The sequence below is a fragment of the Onychostoma macrolepis genome, chromosome 06 (assembly GCF_012432095.1).
Source record: "Onychostoma macrolepis isolate SWU-2019 chromosome 06, ASM1243209v1, whole genome shotgun sequence".
Lineage (NCBI taxonomy): Eukaryota > Metazoa > Chordata > Actinopteri > Cypriniformes > Cyprinidae > Onychostoma > Onychostoma macrolepis.
In genome coordinates, this window is record NC_081160.1 from 18,491,939 (window position 1) to 18,515,116 (window position 23,178).

Here is a 23,178-nt window from a genome sequence, read left to right on the forward strand (position 1 = left end):
GTGATTTTACTGTCCTTATAGGGACATTTGGTAACCAAAATGCAGGTAAAATCAGCATAATACATTTTGCCATAATATTTTGTGAATTAAAGAGATTATATATACACACACATATATATATATATATATATTACACATACACAACCCACACTCAGTGTTGTACAGAATGAGTGAATGAGGAAGTAGCAAATGGCTTGTTCTGACGTTTCTCCACATGCCTCAATAAATTGCATAACACATGTTGTAATCCACATAAAAGGGGTGGATGACATACATAATCTGATGTAACAAAGAATATGTGCCATTTTACTCTAGTCAGGGTAAACTGTACAAACAATTCATGCTTAAATCCCCTTAACCGATCACTATTCTTCTGATTTCAACCATTAGATATGATCCAGCATGATTGTACATCAGAAACGACACGAACCAGCCATGCAAAAGGACAGACAACAGTGTTTGGGAACAGGTGACATGATACTGAGTTTATCTGATCCAATGTTATAAATAAATGATATGTTCTCGTCAGGCCGACAGTTACATAAAAACCTCCGTCACACATGCGAATCAAACCATCCCCTGTTTCTCCCTCCAAAACACAGCTGACAGCGGCGTTCACATGCACACACTGAATTACACGCATGAACACTTCCCTTTAAAGAAACGGCCTTGAGCAGACACACGATTAAAAACGAGTGCCGCGTTACAGTATGATGTGTACGTGAGTATGTGTGTGAACTCTACATACAAAGAGAATTCAGAGGCGGCCAGCTGGGCACATAAGCCGTAACTGCAAAATCCAAATAATCCTTTACAAAGACAAGCCATCTAAAGGGGGGTGAGGTGAAAGCACAAAGAAAAAAAAAACCAGGATATATGCCTGTACAATAGAGTACAAATACATATATGTGAGTGTGTGTACAGCACATATGAGATGCGTGTGCATGTGATGATTTGTGTCTATATTTGAGATATCCAGCACCTTCGGTTCTATATTGAGTTACCGGAATGTCAAGCCACTCAAAATAGGCGGACAGCTTATGGCATTTAAAGCCAGCACACGCCGGGCCGTACACGCAACGAGAGGCAATAAGATAAAAATAGACCAAGCCCTCACCTTCCATCATGATTGCAGATTTGCATTCCTCTATCTCCAAGGAGCCTGAAACGGGAGGAGGGGAGAGGAGAAGCCCCTGGTTACCAGATGGAGAGATGTAAAAAAAACAGAGCACACTTCCAGCCTCGGCTTTAAAGTCCCCGTGTCCCTGGTACGACGGGCCGGTGGATGTTTTAGGGCTCCGCGTTTAGGCCATGGATGCTGCTGCTAGCCACTGCGGCTCTGGTCTACACGATCACCAAAGGATGCTCAAAAGAGGACAGGAAAAAAAGCAGAGTGGAGAGAGACAGAGAGAGAAGAAGGGAGGGAGGGAGAGAGGAAGGGAGGGAGGAAAGCTTGCTGAGGTCATCGTTCAGCTCAGCCAATCCTGCGGGCACTGCTGCATGTCACATGGCGAGTGGTTCATCGCTTCTGTCAGCGTCCTCACTGGGAATTCACATACACGGACACACACACACACACACACACGCACAAGCACAAGCACACAGCTTACCTTGTTATGGTGCAGCGTGCCGCTCCTGCCAGAACAGAAAGGAACTGGATTAATAGGGCATTGGGTGCTAAATACAGGAAACTGTCCATAAGAACATGACTGAGATACAGTTTCTTCACGGTTATATTTGTAGATGTAAATGTTGAGGCTCAGCTGGCAGCCTGTGCCTGCCCATTTGCCTGTTTCTCTCTGTGGCAAATCAATCAATGTGACATTACATCTGACAGAAACAGTAGCTGCCCCATGGAGGGAGGAGCCAGCACTCAATACACTGACTTGTGACTGAGGAGGAGGGGAAGAGAGAGAGGCTCTGTGTTTGTGTGAGGGTTGGTGATTCATTTAATATGAGGAGGCGGGTCTCTCCCTTTAGATTACTAATGAAAAGACAAAAAAAAAAAGGTTGGGTGGACTGACAAAATTCTGTATCTTAATCTTTGTTAATGTTAGTTAATAAAAATAGAGTTGTTCATTGTTTGTTCATGTTAGTTCACAGTGCATTAATTAATGTCAACAAGCACAACTCGTGATTTTAATAATGCATTAGTAAATGCTGGAATTAACATTAACTAATTAATAAATGCTGTAGAAGTATTGTTCATTCTTAGTTCATGTTAACTAATGTAGTTGACTAATGAACCTTATTGTAAAGTGTTACCAATAATATTAAAATAAATACTTAATAATACATATTTAAAAATAGTTTTTTATAAAACTACAAATGTAAAATTCTATACTGTACACTACCATCTAAAGGTGTTATGCTCAACATGCATTTATTTCATCAAACATATTGTAAAAACAGTAATATTGTGAAACAGTATTAAAATGTAAAATAACTTTTCGATTTTTAAATATTTTTAAAATGTAATTTATTCTTGCGCTGGAAAAACTGAATGTTCCTTTAGACATCATTGTAATATGCTGATTTGGTGCTTAACATTTCTTATTATAATCAGTTTCAAAATAGTTGTGCTGCTTAATATTTTTGTAGACACTGTGATAATTTTTTTCAGGATTCTTTGAGGGATAGAAAGTATACACACACACACACACACACACACACACACACAGTGTGTGAAGAACTGAAAATGCAAACAAGATTATAAAATGTATTTATATGAGCATATGAATGTTTAAAGTGAGTGTGCATAAGGACTATATAACACAAATATGTATTCTGTGTGGCTGTTCTCCTTTTTATTCTCTCACAGTTAAGAGATGCTGTTTCATTCTCAAGCCTCTGTTCACCTAAGTCATGCTCTGGTCCATGTGAGCATCTCTTTCCCTTATCACTGTCTGTCTCTAGCGCCCTCTGTCTGTAGTCTTCCGCCTGTCTGAACACATTGCAGGCCATAAATGTCTAACCATTTATGTTAAACATTTATAAAAGTTGAGAATAGAGGGCCATAGCGACCCAATCCTTGATGGGGATACCATGTGGTCACATCCTCAATCTTCAACACAGTCTGCATTACCACCCTATTACAGCAGATGCCGTCTGTGAATACCTCCCCTCCCCCACTTCACCCATTTTACCCCACCACTATAACCCCCTACACCTCCCAGTGGACCCGATCTTATCCTTCCAGCATGCAGGTGCACGTGTGTTTGTGTCTGTGCGTTTACACATATTGCTAAATAAAGCCTTAAGGTCTAATCCTGATGTTAAGGCAGTAAACTATAAGCACAAACTGTCATTTTTCTGTAAATCACTTCTAGTGATATAGTGCCAAGGAAAACGGACTTTGGCTGCTCTCGTAACAGTGCAGCAGGAGAGAGAATTATATAGACCAGCACAATATTTCTAAGCAGAAAGAACCCTAACTGAATGGATGTTATTGCTGTGTGCAATATTATAACATCTAGACAGATTAAAAAAATCATATTGTTTATATTTTGCTATGTAAGTAGCTAATTACATTATTTACATTTCTGTTCAAAAGTCTGTGGTCAGTTGACTCTTTTGAAAGAAGTCTCTTATGCTCACCAAGACTGCATTTAGTAGATCAAAAATATAGTAAAGTAGTAATCTTGTTAAATATTTTACAATTTACAAGAACTGTTTTCTATTCGAATACATTTTAACGTAATTTATTCATGCAGTGGTAAAGCTGAATTTTCATTCTGTATGAATATGCTGATTTGCTGCTCAAGAAACATTTCTTATTATCATCAATGTTGAAAAAAGTTTTATATTATTTAATAAATGTTAATTTTTCAATTATTATTTAATATAAAGTTTAAAATTTTTGTGGACACTGTAATACATTTTTTCAGGATCCTTTAATGAATAGAAAGATCAAAACACTTATTTGAAACGGAATATTTTCAACAACGTAACAATGTACACATAATCTTTGATCAATAATGTATCCTTGTTGAATGAAAGTGAGAAGAAAAAAAAAACGCTGACCCCAAACATTTGAACAGTAGTGTAGCCAAAATAGAAACAAAGTATATACAGTACACAAGGTTACAATTTAACATGATTTAAAATGCTACAAATCATGAACCATCTACCACCAACCACCAGCTTCTGTCAACATCCTCCCAAACCCAGCTGGAGTACAAAATATTTGTCAAAGGATATTTGTGGGAAAGAGTAAAAGGGTGGGGGTAAACACACACCTACGTTCACACACATAAATAACTCAAATGATAGAAAAAGAGAGAAAAGGGAGGAAAGCCAAACGAAGCAGACAAAAAACAATAAACACACTATAGCTGCATCCGAAATCACCACCTATTACCTCATTCACTATTCTCAATATAGTGTGAATTCATACACTGGTAACAGAGAAGCTGTGGAACTGTCACAAAAACAATTTTATCACAGAGGATTTCACTTACATGTGAAAGTTAGACTAAATATTATGTTTTTGGTAATTAAAATAAGTTCAAAATTAGAAATGCAACCAATTGAAGGTCTATTTTCAGACACTATAGCCTAGTGCGATTTGAATTGTCAGATATTATTGAATTGTCAGGACCTCTCAGGCATTTGTATAAGGGGTATAAAATTTGATTTACTGCCTACTCTTTTCATGCTACAGTAGTTTACTTTTATGTTGAATTTATACCTCCAGTGTTTTCAAAAAAGTGTACCATATTTGTGAACTGAAAAGTGGCAGCAAAAAACACAAGACACACAAAATGATGATATCTCACCTATGTAGTTTCAATAACTATCCAGTAAGAGGCTCTTTAGTCATGTTTATCAATCTCTTTGAGACACAATCAGCAGCGTATTTAGGTGCTAAATGACTGAGATGGAGAATATCAAAGAAAGCAGATAGACAGCAATCTGAAACATGAAAGAGCAGGCAGGACAGAACAGTCCAATTATTTCTCTGCAGAGGACAAACACTATAAAAAGAACCCAACAGAACACACGCGCACACACACACACACACACACACACACACACACACACACACTGTACAACCAGGTATATAAAACACAACACAGAGATGGTATCATGTGAATCTTCATGAATAAATATTATATAAAAAACTAAACAAAACAGAAACACTCAAAAACATAAATTAAAATTAGTTCCTGTAGTTCAACTGGTAGAGCATGATAGTAACAACACCAATATCATGGATTTCATCCTCAAAAAATGAATGTTGAATACACCGTAAGTTGTTTTGGATAAAAGCAAATGTAAATATAGGCTATTGTAATGAATCTGCCTCCTGCTGTTGACTTCTTGTCACTGCATGCGATGTAAATAAACCATGACAAGCTGTCTATGTTAGTTTTGCTTCTAGGCCTGTTTTGGCAGATTCATGATGTGTCTATTAAAGATCTTGGTTATGTAATACAGTTCTGTGGACATGCCTGGGTCAGTGACACTGCGCGGAGGGCATATTTATATCAGTTTCCAATGAAATAATCCTCAGTTTAAAGTTAACAAACTAGACAGATACTTGAAAGGTCATGTTTCTTTTTACACATTTGTTAGAAGCTGTAATTCAGCAATTTAAAATGCATTTGTAAGTCAAGAATATATATTAAAAACCTAAAGAACATAAACATCTCATATGGCTTGTTTTAATGAAGTGCCAGTTTATGGTATTTGCTAGCTACTATTTCAATGGATAAATAAATAAATGAATACATACATAATCTGCTAAATTTAGTGAGTAACCAGTAAATATTTTGAACATAAAAAGCACTGTGCATGTCAAAAATAAAATTATATTATTAAAAGAAATGTGTAAAACATCAATAAAACTGAATCTCAGGCTGAGAATAGCACCCTACAAACTATTTCTCTAGTGTGCATCATGTATAATGTGCTCCGTTTCCAAATTTTCTATATGCATGGAATATGTGGATGACAGACTACTGTACATTTGCTTAAATGTGTAGTACATAACAGAGCATGCTGTGTAATACTGTATCCCATAATGCAATGCACTCAACTTGACCTTACATTTCAGTCTAGCAAATTAAATTTAAATAATATAAACTAAAATAATAAACTAAAAACATCAAAAATACCATCAACTCTTTCTTTTATATGATCAGACTTTTAAAAATTAAATAATCATACACTTGAAATTAAAATCAAATTTAATTAAACAAATCACTCATAAATTAAACAAACATACTTCTATTTCTGAGATAATAAGTGGACAGCACTCAATTACTGCATTAATTGTATTGAGGTCTGGCAACAATTTAGCACCCCATTCAAAAATATTAATAATTGCATATTCAATAGTGCTTCAAATTCTTAAAAAAAACATAGAAGGCAGTATACAGGCAGTATACACTATATGCAGCATGCAATTCTGCACTGCAACAATTCAGTGCAATACTGCCACCTTGTGCTATTTAATGTAATTTACAGTCGTCGGCTTGTCAACGCAAGACATTCTTTGTATTTTAGACCAAAAAAGAATATTATATTAAATCAAATAACTACAATAGATGCCCTTATGTAAATAACAGATACCCCTTCTCTTGATATTCTTCATTTTTTGGTTTGGTAAGAATGTGTAAGTTTGCTCCTGACTGAATTAACCAGAAAAACAAATGCACTTAGTATATGGGATGATGAATCTGCAGTTTAATGGAACAGAAAATGTCAAATAGTTGTAGTGAGATTTACTTTTTAATTCAAACAGTGCTAAGAATACAACAGAGGTTGCATTTACATACATGTTCACTGGAAACTAAAGGAACTAACTGTTTTTGTTGTTGTTGCTGTTGTTGGTACTTCACCTAAAAATTCTGTTCTTTTGTTATGTACAAATAAAAGAGCCTTTTGCTGTCAGAAAAGGCCTAGGTTTTATCAAAAGCCACATATTTTGTAAAACACTTCTCAATGTTGCATGAGAGATTCAAGCTATGCTGACACTATTCTGTCATAAGGTTTTGGGAAAATATCTGGGATGGGAGAAAATTTAACAGACAGAAAGACAGATACAGCAAAAGACAAATATGTGACAGTTTTTAAAAAAAAAGAGACGTAACATGTAGCCAGCTGTGATATTCTCAAGTCCCTCTTCTATCTCTTTCATCCCACTCTCTCCCTCTCTCTCTCTCACATCTCGGTTTTTCTCCTGCAATTCTCTCCTCCTCCATGTTTGCTGGCCTACTTTCCCCCTCAAGTGTTATTTTAGTCTCCAATAGATGGCAGGCAGGCTCTGGGCATCTGGATCATTAGTCTTCACGTACATCGACGCAAAGCAGCGACCAACTGATTTAGAATCGGGCGAGTGCGTGTGCTGGGTGTGCACCTGTTTGGCCTTAATTGTGCAGTAAATGGCTGCTTATCTGGGGATCTTCAGAGGGTGTGCTCGACATGCAAACGTGTAATTCTGCCACAGTGCTGCAGGAGTCAAAAAAGGGCCCCAGAGTGTGTCCGAGTTCAAAACCGCCCACAACCGCCCATCTCACTGGGTGTGATTGTCCCTCAAGACAAAGTCCACCCATAGGCGTTGAGAGATCCCTATTTAGGGGGCCTAAATCTAGTCAGTGGCTTTCACAGGCGGCATAAGGGGACAAAGTCTTGACACGTGCACTGCATTTCTCATCTGAATGCTCTTGGTTCCAGTGAAATTAGTACATAAAACGCAAAATACAAAAAGGAAAAACTAATAATAATAATAATAATAATTCACCACTACTGATATTAAAAACAGATTTAAATGTATTTTCTACTATAATAAATGTTAATCTTAATTTATAAAAGTCATGGTAACACTTTACTTTACTTAAAGTAGTTTTAATTCCATATTAGAATGATTTCTGAAGGATCATATGACACTGAAGACTGGATTAATGGCTGCTGAAAATGTGTAGCTTTGCCATCAGAAGGAATAAATTCAATTTTAAAATATATTAAAATAGAAAACAGTTGTTTTAAATTGATATATACACACATTACAATATTACAGTTTTACTATATTTTTGAATAAATAAATCCTTGGTGAGCTTAAGAGACAAAAAAAATCACTGTTTAAAAAAAAAAGATTAAAAATCATACTGTCGTTTTAACAAAAAAAAAATATATAGAATATTAACGTTGTAACAATCATCTGTATCAATTAAAAATGATTCTAAGAATGGCCTTTTAATAATGAGGTGTTTACACAAAATTATATCGTCAACAACTCACTGGCATAGCCAAAGGATGAATTCCAGTAAAAGACGTAAAAAATTGTTTATGATAACTTCATATCTTTTCATCTCAGTCAGAGCCATTAGAGCTAATGAGGTCAGCACTAAATAGGAAAGGTGATGTATGCGGGTCACTCGCTTACATGAAACATACTCTTATAAACAATTTTTAAAACCACCAAGTTACAGTTTAAGTAGCTTAAGTCTCATTTGAACCTTTTTTTCTGTTTTAGTTTGATATTCAGCATTTGTTGCTGATATGAGATGCTGTGATACGCTCTAAAAGCTGGTCAAGCTCAACTCCTTTTGGTCAGCAAGTAGGCAGGAAGTGAGCTGATGAGGGTGTGTGAAAGTGTGAGACGACCCTCGTCCGTCTTCTACAAGGCATTGCTTGGCAAACGGCACGTAGGCAAAGGAGAGGAGCAGACGGGCACGTCGCTAATCTTGCCATCGCTCTGCACCAGGAATGTTGTTTTGGTTTGGGTCACTCCCGTAATCATCGTCGCTCATCGGCAATGGAACGAGAGCCAGTGTTACACAAAGCTTATGAAGACGTGGGGACTTTCCACACGTGCAGACGTGTTTAACAGTTACCCTTCAGTAGTTTTGGGTTCAAGAGAGGTTATGACTTCGTTCGTTTGCGCTGATCTCAGTGCAAGCCAGTCTGAATCAGCAGTGCTGTAAATGCTGTGAAGAGATAAGGTATCCACCACGTTCTAGAATTGTAGATGATGTCTTTTCTTTGCACGCCTGTCTGAAGAGAACAGACAGAAACGTCATGCCCATTCAGACTGACTGATGTGCCTTCTCAGATTGTTGAGCCCAATGTATTTTTAATGCAACTCCCTTGTGTCTTCGATAATTAGTTTGCATGATTACTGTTGCTTAAAAAATTTGACTGTCTAGATTCCTGTGGCAGAAATCACCTATTCAACATGGATAAGTGAAGACAATCCATGAATCATTTAAACAGAATGCCACCCTCATGTCAAAACTCTCATGATTTTTTTCCCCCCTGTGGAACAAAGAAGGAATTACTATCAATATAATAAAAATGCTTTCATCCATACAACAAAAGTTCATCACTGACTGCCAAATTTATCATCAACCAGTAAGTAAGACCTGTGAAGATATGTTTGCCATGACACTGCCGTTAAATGTAAATAACCAAAAAATTGGCACCATCATTTAGTCTAAGAAGACACTGAGCTATAAGTATAAATAAAAATTCTATGACTGATGCTTACAGGTTCTTAATAACTGCACGTTTAACAAATCCTATCCCTGTCTTTTCCTACTTCCTATCAATTAAAGGCATCTTTTAAAACTCCTTATATAATCAAAATAATAGCACTTTTAAATTTTAATACATTTTACTCCAATTTCTATTAGTGCCTAATGAAAAGTCTCCCCATACAATACTAAAAAAATAAAAAGAGCATAAGTACATATGAGAATCTAGCAATGACCTAATATAAACCACAAACTTTAAAGCAATATATTTTTCACCTCATTAAAGAATCATTTAAAACTAGTTCAATGACTGCAATAAATTATTTCTGATCTGAACTGATCTTATTAGCGATATATTCATAGAAAAAGACATAATCAAAAGAATAATGTACATTGAGCCATTCATTAATCACAAAACAAACCCAGACACCGACGGAAGCATAGGAGTATTGCATCATCCTGAAGGAGTTTATTTTGTGATAATGAGCAGCGGACTGAACATTATACTTGCATGACGTTTTGCTGAATAAATAATAAATGGCCATGAAATACTGATTTGAGTTGAAATTACTTAATTTAATGAGAAGAAAGTGCCACGAGAGCCATAAGCCTGACTGCTTGCTAGGAACAGCAGTCAAATGTACAGTTTTGAGGTCATTATGCCAAAATATTAGACTACAGAATGCTGCAATCTAGTGTTGTCACGGTACCAAAATTTCAGTATTCGGTACCGATACCAGTGAAAATCCACGGTTCTCGGTACCAATTTCGGTACCACATGCTAATTAAAAAACACACTATTTTTAATAATAAAGTCAAACAAAAATAAAATGTACAAAAATCAATGCCATTTTTTATACTTATTTAAATTGCGTTTCAAGTTTTTCCGCAAGTAATAAAAGTATGAAAAACAGTAAACAGTAAAGTTTCACCCAAATTTAATTTGTCTTTTAATTAGTGAAATTTAAACACATTTTATTTTTTTGGTAAATAAAGGGGATTTACTATTCAAATTAAAATATGGAAGAAATATATTGTGTGATTATTTCTTTAAAAATAAATATTTTTTTTCAACAGTAGTAATAGTATCACATACATTCTACTAAATAATAGTAATATATTTCTGGCACAATGTCTTTTAAGATAAACCTTTATTTTGACGGGTTGCCGTGAATACCTTTAAATTTCTGTGTGTAGCTATATGATATGACGCTGGTTTTACTCAAATGAAACGGTAAAATGTTCGTGAAGTGACTCTCAGAGCAGTTCTGTAGATGTTGTTTATGTATTTATGTCCTCAGTGAGATGGCAGATGCTGAAATCACCGCGAGCATCACGCGCACTTCAGTGTGTGTAGTAAAAAAAAATAAATAAAAAAATAATAAAACACGTGCGTCTCTGCCATTCATTCATTCACACAGAGACTCGCAGAACATGTGGGATTCATATCTCAATCGACTTTTGCGGCTTAATATTTACAGATACTAGTCCATGCCGCGATTTGATTAGTGTAATGACCTACTTTTGATTAATTCATCAATGTAAATTCAGTCTTTATAACTGGATTCCGAGATTCCGTCTGCATTTTCTACATCGCGGAAAACCGACTTGGTACCGAAGTACCGGGTATTTTGACATCACTACTGCAATCAACCAATCAATCAGCATCACATATATTGATATTCTAAAGATTTTTGTAATCTTCACTCACATGATTTATTAATAGAGAGAAGGTCATGTGTGTTGACTGTCCCCGAGAGCACGGCTGAGAACGAGACAGTGGAAAAGTTTAACATGCCAGTCTTATAATTTGAATTCTCTAGAGAGGGTCTCAGTTTAGGACCTCTAATAGTCTGGTGTCATTATAATGTGTGTGTGTGTGTTTGTTTGTATATATTTAGTTCTACTCTCAGCAGTTAGCGGTTCTAGATGAGACCTTAGGCCTGAATAAACAACGCAGTAAATGTACTTCTGTACCCCTCCCCAATCTCATTTCCCGCATCTCCCTCACTCCACACCTAAAGCAGAGTATACTTCCCATAAACTGGGCACACTAACTGCATAGGGTAATTTGTGGTTAAAGGAATATTTCATACATAAATGCACTTTTGCTGAAAATGTACTCACCCTCAGGTCATCCAAGATGTAGATGAGTTTGTTTCTTTATGTGAAGAAATTTGGAGAAATTTAGCAGTGCATCATGGATTCTCTGCAGTGAATGGGTGCCGTCAGAATGAGAGTTTAAACAGCTGACAAAAATCACAATAATTCACAAGTAATCCACATGACTCAAAAACAATTTTTAAAGTGAAAAGCTTTGTGCTTGTACTAAACAAATCCACCATTAAGGCATTTTAACTTAAAACCATCACTTCTGTTCATATAACCAGTTTATAATCTATAACAACCAGAGAAAAAGTCCATCCCCTGTTGTCCTCTCACATCAAAATCCACCGATAGCACTGTTTTGGGCTGTTTTCGCTTATAAACGGTGCTTGATCGGTGCATATTTCTCTCCTTTTTCAGATAAGACAACTTTTCCCTGGGGAAAGAAATATTATGAAGAGAGGACTCTCTTAGCGGAAACAAGAATTTTAAGTTAAAAACATCTTAATTTATTATAAACACGCAGCGAGCTTTTTCACTTCATATTTGTTGATATCAATTACTTGTGATATTTTTATCAGCCGTTTGAACTCTCATTCTGACAGCACCTATTCACTACAGAGGATCCATTGGTGACCAAGTGATGAATAAGCAAGTGTTAATAAGCAAATGATAATAAGCAAGGTGACAAATGTGTTACAATGAAGAAACAACTCTTGGATGTCCTGAGGGTGAGTAACATTTGAGCAAATTGTTATTTATGTAAAGACAAGTTAAACGAGTAATCAACTACTTGAAGAATATTAGTTTAGTACATACTCTTTACATTAATTTTGTGCAATATAAGTGGTATAAGCAAAGACTTTGGATATGCAAAGACGGTGCACACCGATTACTTATGAATGGGAGAAAGTGCAATGCACAATTTGGCGGAATAGTCCCACCTTCTGAATAAATAAATCAATTACTAATTGGTAAACTCATCCAATCACTGCAGCTGCTGTTATAATACTGGTTTTGCCTGAAAAATATTTTTTTTTAACACTACTTCAGAATAAGAAACAACATTTATGAGACAGCTGTCACATTTCATTGGTGATTTCAAATATGATATTTATTTGCAAGCTTGGTGGACTGAAATAGCTGCCCGAGAGGCATTTAAAAGATGGCCGCCAAGAGAAATGACTTGCCTTAAGGGACTTTTTTTTTTTAAGTGACGGCGTTGCATGTACCAATCCCATTATCACTCAATATTGTTTCCTGTCCCGTCTACTGTTTCTATCATAAAACAGAGCTCATCCATCTCGGCCCTCTGGCATACTCTTCTCCATTTATGACTGGATCACTATAATTTGGGTTGTGCGTATGTAGTGACGGAGAAGTGCCTAACTGGCACAAATAACCAGGTCTCTGTAATAGATGTGGGATTTCTCAATCTAAATAAATGCACAGTGAACTGACACTTTTGGCCAAGCTCTATTTCTAGACTCAAGAGGAAGAATCACTTCCGCCATATGACCCTCTGATGGACCCCACATTGGTTAGGTCAATTGTGGGGGTCGGATCTCATGAGATTGTAGTACTAGAAGAAGAGATATCCGGCAGAACCACTAGGGAACCTGTATGTAGGGCACTCCTACACACTAAAAATCTGCATTGACACATGAAAGAGAAACGATTGCGCCTGCTTTCCTCCTTGAGGCAGTGTGGGAAAGCATAGGAGCTTTAAAGAAACACACAAAGATGCTGGCAGAGACTATGCTTGTAGGTAATCTGGCTCATTTAGGGCCAGTTAACTAGCATGTGATAGAACATTATGAAAAACATTTTTTGTTGCATGTGCAAAGACACGATGAAGAGATTAAAATGGGTTTCCTTCCCTTTTTTTTCTTACCAAGAACTATGAGTATACAAGGCTTCAACCCACTCAAAGACTGAATCATCTAACCCGAAACACAGCTCACCAAGAATATTCCAGCATCTTTCATCGTGCTTTTCCATCCGGCAAGGCTAAATAGTAATGATTTTCTCTGCTGACCTAGTCAGTTCAAATATGAACTTGCCCAAACAACATCAACCAACTGTCCAACCAACCAACTACCTGTATGTGTGATAAATATATATTCAGATTTTCTTTTTTTTATTTGGTTGTATCAAATTATCTGTTTGATTTCGGAATAATAGCTTGAGAATATAATAGTTGTGCAAAATAATTTGTTGATTTTAGCTCATTCTAACTGAAGCTTTCTAAAGTATCCTAAGTTAATCACTGTAATTTCATCATCCATGTTTGACACAACTGTCCAACACAATAAAGGCAGTCATATAGAATATTGCATAGGTTATTTTCTTTAGCATTTCTGCTGTAGTTAAGACAAACTTCCTTGTTTTCGATCTTTTCTATTATCAGAAAATGAGTGCGTCAATATATGAATTTACCACAGTTCATTATTTCACAGTTCACAGATCACAGTTCAGTAAACTTCTTGATTTTTTCAGTTTTTGTATTTGTGTTATATACAGTGCATGCATAATTATTATGCAAGTTGGCCATAGTTTTTTTCCAAGCACATTTGACCAGTTCCAAACCACATCAATCTTAATAACTACTATTAATTTTGTATTTAATCATTTATAAGTGACAAATAATTGTTAACTAGGGCTGGAAGTGAAAAATGCCTCATATTCAGGTGTGCATAATTATTAAGTAGGTATACTTTTACAGGTAAAATGCGCCAAAAAAATAGATTTATCTCACACTGAAAAGTCAAAAGTTATTATGGAAAATATATGGGAAATATTCAAAACTAATGCAATACAAAAATTGCAAAATTAAATCATGACCACTGGACAGAGAAATGCTCATTGGCTTAGCAGGCTCACAATAAAAAAACAGGTGGAGAAGAAAAGATGCATGTTAACAGCAAAAGACTTAAGGTATTGATGGATGGATGGACGGACGGACGGACGGATGGATAGATATTGCTAAATAATTTTAATCATCCTGTTGTGTGCCACTTGTAAGTCTGTTGAGGGACTCTAGCAGGCCTCTAATCGTTTAACTTAAATTTAGAATACACTGAGGTACAGTAGAGCTACAATAAATCCAATATTCCATTCTATTAATGTATTGTATGTGTGTGTGTGTGTAAACTAGAGGTCTTCTCAGGTCCTAAAATCCATACCCGACCCCAACGTGCATAAATAATTTTTTTTACATTTACATTTAGTCATTTTGCAGACGCTTTTATCCAAAGCAACTTACAATTGGGGAATACATAAAGCGATTCATCTTGAAGAGGCAATCAGACAGATGAAGTGCTTGCAACACCAAGTCTCAGGCATTGTTCAAATAAGTACAAACTACCAAAGGAAGGAATAAGTAAAGAGAAAGATTTTTATTTTTATTTTTTTAAGTTTAGGATGAAGTCAAGTGCTGTCGAAAGAGATGAGTTTTCAGTTGTTGCTTGAAGATTGACAGGGATCCAGCATTCCGGATAGGGGTGGGAAGATCATTCCACCAGCCAGGAATGGTGAACGAGAATGTTCTGGAGAGTGATTTTGAGCCTCTCTGTGATGGTATCACGAGGCGTCGCTCACTAGCAGATCTCAGATTTCTGGAGGGGATGTAGATTCTTAATAGAGAGTGCAAGTAAGCGGGTGCTGAGCCTGTGGTTGTTCTATATGCAAGCATCAGTGTCTTGAACTTGATGCGAGCCGTGACTGGTAGCCAGTGCAAGGAGATAAAGAGAGGTGTAACATGGGCTCTTTTGGGCTCGTTGAAGACCAGTCGTGCCGCTGCATTCTGAATCATCTGTAGAGGTTTGACTGTGTTTAAAAAATATTTTAAATATTTTAAAAGATTTTAAAAGATAAACAGACCTGATGAAATTAGACCCGAGTCCGAGCTTACCTGACCGGATTTATTTTTGAACCCGACTGGACACGAATGTAAAGGCATTGACGTGTGCACAGCCTGCAGCCCCGCATCAGTCCGGAAAATCCCGGGGTCCTGCTGACTGATTTGGCCTCTGCTCCATTACTTTAATTCAGTTCATTCACTTATTTATTAGCCTATTACTTTATATTTTTGCCTGCCTGATGGATTCACATTATTTCTGAGTCTGGCTTTCAATTGTAACCAGTGGATTTGAAATAGGTATAAACGTGATAGTTTTATAAAAATGAAATCGATAGGTTAATAAATCATGGATTTGCTAGTTTTGTCTGCAACGTTATTAACCTCATCTCCAGTGAAGGGCTTCTGCACACAAAAAGGAAAAGCCTTGCATTAACACGCAGCGAAATGAAGTGAGTGGATTTTCCAGATGGATCTCATATCTATAAGATGGATTTCTGAGGTTACAAACATATGTTCCTTTTTTACGTGCGTTTCTCAAAAATGCAAAAACGCATCCGGGAAAATTTAAAAGAATTCGTGTCTAATCGGGTCCATTTGGGAAAAGCACATTTATTTTAATTACCCGAAACCCGAGGCTGCTAATATCGAACCGAAACCGAACCGTGTCCGAGGAACTCAAAGAAGTTTTGGACCCGAACCCGGGACCTCGGGTTTTTGGATCCAAGTGGACCCGTGAAGACCTCTAGTGTAAATCCACAACTGTTTTAAATGTCCCACACAAAGGTCTCTCCTGTCGACCTCATTCTGGGATGAACCTTTTCTAAGATGAACTGGGGAGCCATTTATCAAATATGTTTTCCTTTCTCTTCCAAACTTTGCTTTTGTAGAAATGCAAGGAGCTGTTAAACCTTGAAAATCAAGGTCACAGGACACTGGCAAACGCTCATTGGTATAGAGTGCTGATTTATGGGACGTGAAAGGAGTCAGGCAAACGCCAGCTGCTGCAACTATTGCTGAGCCATGACTGGGTCAACAGAGGTTGCGATGGCGGTATGACAAGTATGACGTACGTAACGGTTTGGTTTCGGTTACAGCCACCTTGCAACATCATGTCACTCTGTCGTGCCAAGTTGAAATGAGAACAAGCAAAAATGTCTGCGCAGCGGCAGCATCGCTGTTTCAATTACAGAGGGTTTGAATCACTGTCACTTGCATAATCTGCTTAATTAATAGCACAGCTGTTGCTAGGCATTCAGACATCTCAAATGAAACATGGTTTGTTTTCAAACTGTGTCATGTTTCTGTGCTGTGTGACTTCAAGCTTTCGAAAAAGGATCTGATAGTTCCCCTCGCTCTTCGACGGAGATGAGTGTCCCCCATCCCCCCCCCCTCCTTCTTATGACAACTTTTTGCGATTCCGATTTCACTTTAATGTGGACTTTTGCAGGGCTGTGTCACAAATTTTAACCAGCTGTTAGATTTCCTCAGGTAAGTGTGAGTAAATATGGTACTGACTTCAAATGGATCCTCGTGAGCTGGGAGCCATGAATGGCATGAGCAGCCAAAAAAAAAGTGTCAGCTCAGAAAAAACTGAGACTTTTTTCTATAATTAAAAACAGGAATCATGCTTTATCATAATTTTAAACTATTATAAATCTCAATAAACTATTGAAAAAAACTCAAAATTGTAAAATGACTAAATAGAGCAAAAAGTTCAAATCAACTGCCAAAATGATTATTTGATCAAAAACAAATGACCGGTTAGCAATTTTCCTTGCTAAGCTGCATGTGTACAAGGACTCTGAACTTTTAATGTTGCTCCAGCATAAACAGAAAAAAAATGTGTTTGGGGGAAATAGAAATCTATCTGATTTTCTTCATATATTGAATATGTGAGAAAACATGAAAAAAAAAATGCGGCATTGCTTAATTCACAAAATAAATACATTTAAATAAATTTATAAATTAATGTATTTTTTTATTTTGTAGACCATTTAAATATCTGTTAAATAGCTTAATCAGGGTAGTATTAAAAAAATGTAACAAAAAAAAAAACTAAACTAAATGTGTCTTTTATGGTCCCTCTATTTATGAATGATAAACATCAGATTCTGCAAGAGTTGTGTAAATTAATCAATTAAACACTATATATACCTTTGTACCTTGTTGTTTCAAATAAAAGTCCCTCAGACAGGGTGTTTACCAAAATCTAAACTGCATTGGATGGTTTCTTTGTAAAAAAATACACAGTGAATACTTAACAGGTTGGATTCATGGGGTGTTTCTCTTTTCACAACAGAAATAAGTTTTTAACATTAACAACAAGAAGCATTACAAGAAACATTGCTGGTTAGTTAGTTAAAGAGTCTTGAATGCAAAAAGTGGATGGTCTGACTCTGTAATGTCACAGAAAGCATGTCTTGGCAAGTTACTAGGTCATATTTTGTGTCTTGTCTTGGGCAAACGCTACCCTATATTGGATACGTGTAACCTGAGCTGAGTGTGTGCAGTGGGTCACGTACTGTACTGCAGATCTCAAGGAGGTGTTGCAAACGGTAGTTCCCGCAAACAGTAGCCCATTCAACTTAAGCTGTCATCACGCCCTTCAGTCTTTACAATGCATTATTAAAATAGAAAGAATCTCATGAAAATAATACACTTTATCTGACAAGCTACCTAACACAGCATGTTTTCCACAATGTTAACAGTAATGCAAACCTCTGAGGATTTCATAGCCAGCACAAGTCCTTACTTGTTACAGTCTATCTTACTGCAGCTGGCTACACTGGTTCCTCTTAGTGAGAAGACATGCCTGCTTTTAAAAAACTGAGAATGCGCATAGTTTTGAAAATACTGTAAAGAGACTGTGTATTAATTATGCCCTCTGTGTTGAATAAATTTGGATTCTTGTGGTGTTGTGACGGGATTTTAAAGGGATAGTTCACCCAATAATGAAAATGATGTCATTGTTTACTCACCCTCATGTTGTTCCAAAACTGTATGAGTTTCTTTCTTCTGTTGAGCACAAATAAAGTAATGCTGGTAACCAAACAGTTGACTTCCATAGTAGTTTTTTTCCATACTATGGAAGCCAATGGCTACCGACAACTGTTTGGTTACCAACATTATTCAAAATATCTTATTCTGTGCTCAACAGATGAAAGAAACTCAAACAGGTTTGAAATAACTTGAATAATTTGAGAAAATGATGGAAGAATTTTAATTTTGGGGAGAAAACTGAAAAGAGTCACTGATGAAAATCAGCTGGTTTTCTTGAGCAGATTTTGCCATCATTTTGCCATTGTCCATTACGTTTGTCTTGGAAATCTTTTAGGCCTCCAGGTTAAAATGTAGAGTGATCCCTATATTTGTCTTAACATTTTACATTTAATAGAATAATAGAGGATATCACTAATATTAGCAGGCTTGAATCTATGCATTTTAAGTGGTTATAATAAAGATTATCATACATGTCATGCAGCTACTGTATTGCTTAGCTACTGATAAACTCCAAAACAAAGTAAACAACAATACCTTAGGTAATACAGATCAAACTATTTACCATGACTTTCTTGAAATCTGAGGTCCTAGGATCGAAGGAAACATGTTGTGGTCGCCATGAGGTAAACCCGCATGTAAACAGAGAATAAACCTGCTGATCCAGCACGACTGCACTAATTCCCCTCTTCACCTGCTGTTATATCACCTACGTAGACAAAAACACAACTGTTAATCCACTTTTAAAAAACGATGTACAAAACATGCTTAACATATTTTTGTACACTAGCATAAAGGATGTAGAACTGCAATATTCAAACCATAAATCCCAAAATACTCCAACTTCCCCATAATTAGCCTTAACAAATCTCAAAACCACATCCATATTCACCCCTAATACAATGACTGTCAAACAGAAACCCATGGCTTCTTCAACACAGTTCTGAAGGACAGTATCTTAACCTAACCTAAAAAGTTTTGAATAGCCTAACCACACTAAATAAAAAAATAAAATAAAAAAACTTCCCATGGATGGGGTATGAAAAATAAAGCTAAAAATCATATATTATCTAAAGTTATATAATAGCTCATGCTAGTTTTGCTCCTTAAAAAAAAAAAAAAAAAAAAAAGTAAATATCTTGTTTTAAGCATGTTTACATGTTGGTTACTGTACAGAACAACAATACAAAGAAATAGGCTACTGATGATTTTGTGCAGTGTATCACGAAAGCTGACATGATTTATTTGACATCGCTTTGTCGAAATAGAGTAGGAAATAAAACATCCTCACATTAAATGAAAACAGAACCACCTCCCATAACTCTAAATTAAAGCACAACAGCAAATGAATCCACATTACCACATTTCCTCGGATTCCTGCTTCGCGCACTGTCTCAAAAACACCCGCCGCCTGTGTGTGTGTGAACCTGCCCTTCACAACATAAACAAACTCTCTCACACTACTAACATTCACAGAAAAAGAAAACAAAAAACTCCAGCTTTCGCTGAGGCGCAGATCCGACAAGACAATTTTTTGTAAAGTATAAAGAATCTGTATAATATTGGAGAGTTAATTCAAGATTAAGACGTGACTAGCATTAGAGAGAGGAAACTGTTGCCACGTGATTAAGAGACACATTGAGACCGATTGGACCGATTTATTATCCACGTATTATTTTCTAAAATATAGATTCCACTACACTAAAATGTTATGTACATTGTTTTGAGAATATATGGATTATTTTATATTAATATAAATATTAAAATTAAATATGAATATACTTATTATATATTAAATATTAATATACGTATTAAGTGACGTATTAATATTCAAGATACGTTGCATTAGTAGTGCTGATTTACTGATTAGCCAGCAACACAAATGCTTAAAATGTAGTTTTTTGTTGTTGTTGTTGTTTTCCACCGCAGAATGCTATTAAACACAATTCATAATCTGAGATTTGACGGAAATGTTCATGACTTGACTTGAAATATGACAAATGACAGAATTATAAACACTGAAGCTTAATTATTTTGATGAATTGTCTTTGGATAAAGGTACATTTGTTTTCACACTGCTTGCTGTGGGTCATTTTCTCTGTTCAGAACACACAGATCAATAAATCCACATTGCATAACCAAGGCAATCCCGGATTGATCGAAAATCCTTACAGCAGTCACACTCAAATGGCATCGTGCCTACCCTTATGTAAATGTGAAATCATTTTGCCTTAGTGTTTACACAAAAAGAGGAGGTTTCATTTCTTAAAAATTTCCAAAGTTTAATACAGAAGTGTAACAAGAGTTACAGATGCAGTCCAGTGATGAGGTTGCCATAGTAACTGCAGATCATCAGAGGCCTAAGACATTGTGTTCTAGCGCAGCCTGTACTGCATGCGGCTCTGATGTTTGTGGGAGAGACAGAGGATGATTAGCATTCAACATGATATCATACGGTCACAACTCATGATATGATCTCTCTCTCTCTCACTCACTCTGCCTTCTCTGTGGGGAATCAAGACATTTAAGGTTTTCATATAAGGTTCACATCACTTTTGTAAATGTAAATCACACACACATTCCAACACACTAAATGAAGCATAAAGATGGCTAAACATGAGTGCATTTTCTAAATGGCTGTTTTATGCATAGGCCTAATTTGTGTGTGTGTGTGTGTTTGTGTGAGTGTGTGTTCACTCGTACTGTGGGCCAGCTGAGGCCAGGCACATGCTGCATCCACCAAATGTCAGAAAGCATTTCGGTTCCTCATTTGAGGCAGAGCATTGTCCCCCAGGGGAGAGCAGCTTCCCTTTCTTCTCCTCCTCTCCCTGCTTTATCCATCCTTCCCTCTGTCTGCCAGCTTCACTGCACTGCACTTCTCTTCCCGGAGAAGACACAGCTGAGCGGATGCAGGGACGTGTGGGTGGAGGGAAAGAATCGTTTAGAGAATTATGCAGCTAGATGATACTGCGCCATTTCACATCATTTTAAAATTATTTGTTAACTTTGAGTATTATTCAATACTTATTCAATAATGAGTTGATAAATGTAGTGTATCATTCTTTATGTGCAGTTAACTCTTCGGACAATGTACAGTTCAATGCATAACACATTTTTGGACACTTAAAATGACTAAATGTGATTTTATTAGATACAACATACCAAAACAAGTGGCTTATGCAAATCAAAAATGTGTTTGTGGTGTGAATTCCTTTAAAATACCTGCCGGCCAGTTTGATATTTTGTTATACAGTCAAATGCAAAGATAATCATACTTTGATACTTTTAAGTGTGGTTTGCTCTCTCTCTCTCTCTCTCTCTCTCTATATATATATTATTATTATCCCCCACCACCACCACCAAATAAATAATTTTTGTCATTTTTGGTTGCATCTCAGTATAGGCCTGCTTGTTTATTTATTTTGTGGAGACCAGGGACAGTTGTCATAATTTTTACATCAGTATATATTTCAAAGGATTATTCATTCATTAATTCATTCATTTTTATATTTTATTTTTTGATTAAATTTATTTATAGGCACATACAGTGCAGGGTAAATAAGTAAATAAATTAATGCATGAATGAATGGATGGATGAACGTTAATTTAGATTTTTGATGATAGTATGCTCCACTACTATAAAAGATTTCACAAGTCTTAACCTTTTGTTTAACAGAATGTTTAAACAGAATGAATGAATAAATGAATGAATCAGGTACATTAATATGCAAATATAAATCCATTGTTTTGGCCAAGAGTTATTGCAAATAAACTGTTGTATTAAATAACACACTGTACATTATCTGATAACCTGTTATTTATTTATTTATTTATTTTAGCGCTGTCAAACGATTAATCGTGATTAATCGCTTCCAAAATAAACGTTTTTGTTTACATAATATATGTGTGTGTGCTGTGTGTATTTATTATGTATATATAAATACACACATGCATGTATATATTTAAGAAAAACATGGTATGTTTATATATTAAATAGATTTATATATAATATGAATTATATTAATATTATAAATATATAAATGTAAATATTTTCAAAATATATACTGTATAATAAATATACACAGTACACACACATATTATGTAAACGAAAACTTTATTTTGGATGCGATTAATCGTTTGACAGCACTAATTTATTTCTTTAGGTTTTTCTTTATTGTTTGTTTGACAGTTAATTATTTAAAGACAGCAAAACACCCACACATCGCTTATATCAATTGTTTTTGCTTCAGTATCAGGCTGCTTGTAAACTCCTTGATTGTTTCTAGTAAGGGATGATGTCTTGGGCTGCTGTGCAACTGTGAACAAGCAATAAAATAAATCAAGCAACCAACCAGCACGCAGACTGGAAAAATCTCCTCTGACACGCCATCAGTGCTGAAAGCCTAGACAGCTGCCGCATGAGAGCCCAGTGAGGGAGCACTGCTGACCCGCAACTAATGAGTGTGGAAAATGAATTTCGTAGCACTCTCTGGTTGAGTACATCAAACAGAGAGTGAGTGAGGGAGGAAGGGGAGATGAAGAAAGAGGAGCAATGTAATTTTGTCGTCCAGACAGAACAGAAGAAAGCTCTCTCTGTGGAAGGCCTTTTTGAATCCATAAGTCTAAATGGACCAGTTTAAAAGACACGCCGTTTCTGGCCATTTTGGCACTCTAGGCCTGTCACTGGGGGTGATTTCCAAATTTGTCACAGCAATAAAGAGTAAAACAAGGAGC

General features: G+C 36.1%; 1 protein-coding gene across 20 annotated transcripts in view; it reads right to left on the reverse strand.

Moving 5' to 3' along the window:
- Positions 1-20,056, reverse strand: part of sgip1a (SH3GL interacting endocytic adaptor 1a) — a 79,406-nt gene extending 59,350 nt beyond the window's left edge. For 17 of the 20 annotated variants that reach the window (XM_058778289.1, XM_058778303.1, XM_058778299.1 and 14 more), the window contains exons 1-3: positions 19,805-20,056; positions 19,010-19,153; positions 1,118-1,635 (exon numbers count right to left, since the gene is read on the reverse strand). In XM_058778289.1, the coding sequence (XP_058634272.1) occupies positions 1,118-1,127 (10 nt within the window). In that variant the 5' untranslated portion in view covers positions 1,128-1,635; positions 19,010-19,153; positions 19,805-20,056. Of the gene's footprint in view, positions 1-1,117; positions 1,636-17,969; positions 18,058-19,009; positions 19,154-19,804 lie in introns of all 20 variants that reach the window. The other 3 variants (XM_058778285.1, XM_058778284.1, XM_058778283.1) reach the window with 3 other exon arrangements.
- Between the last annotated feature and the right edge of the window lie 3,122 nt (positions 20,057-23,178).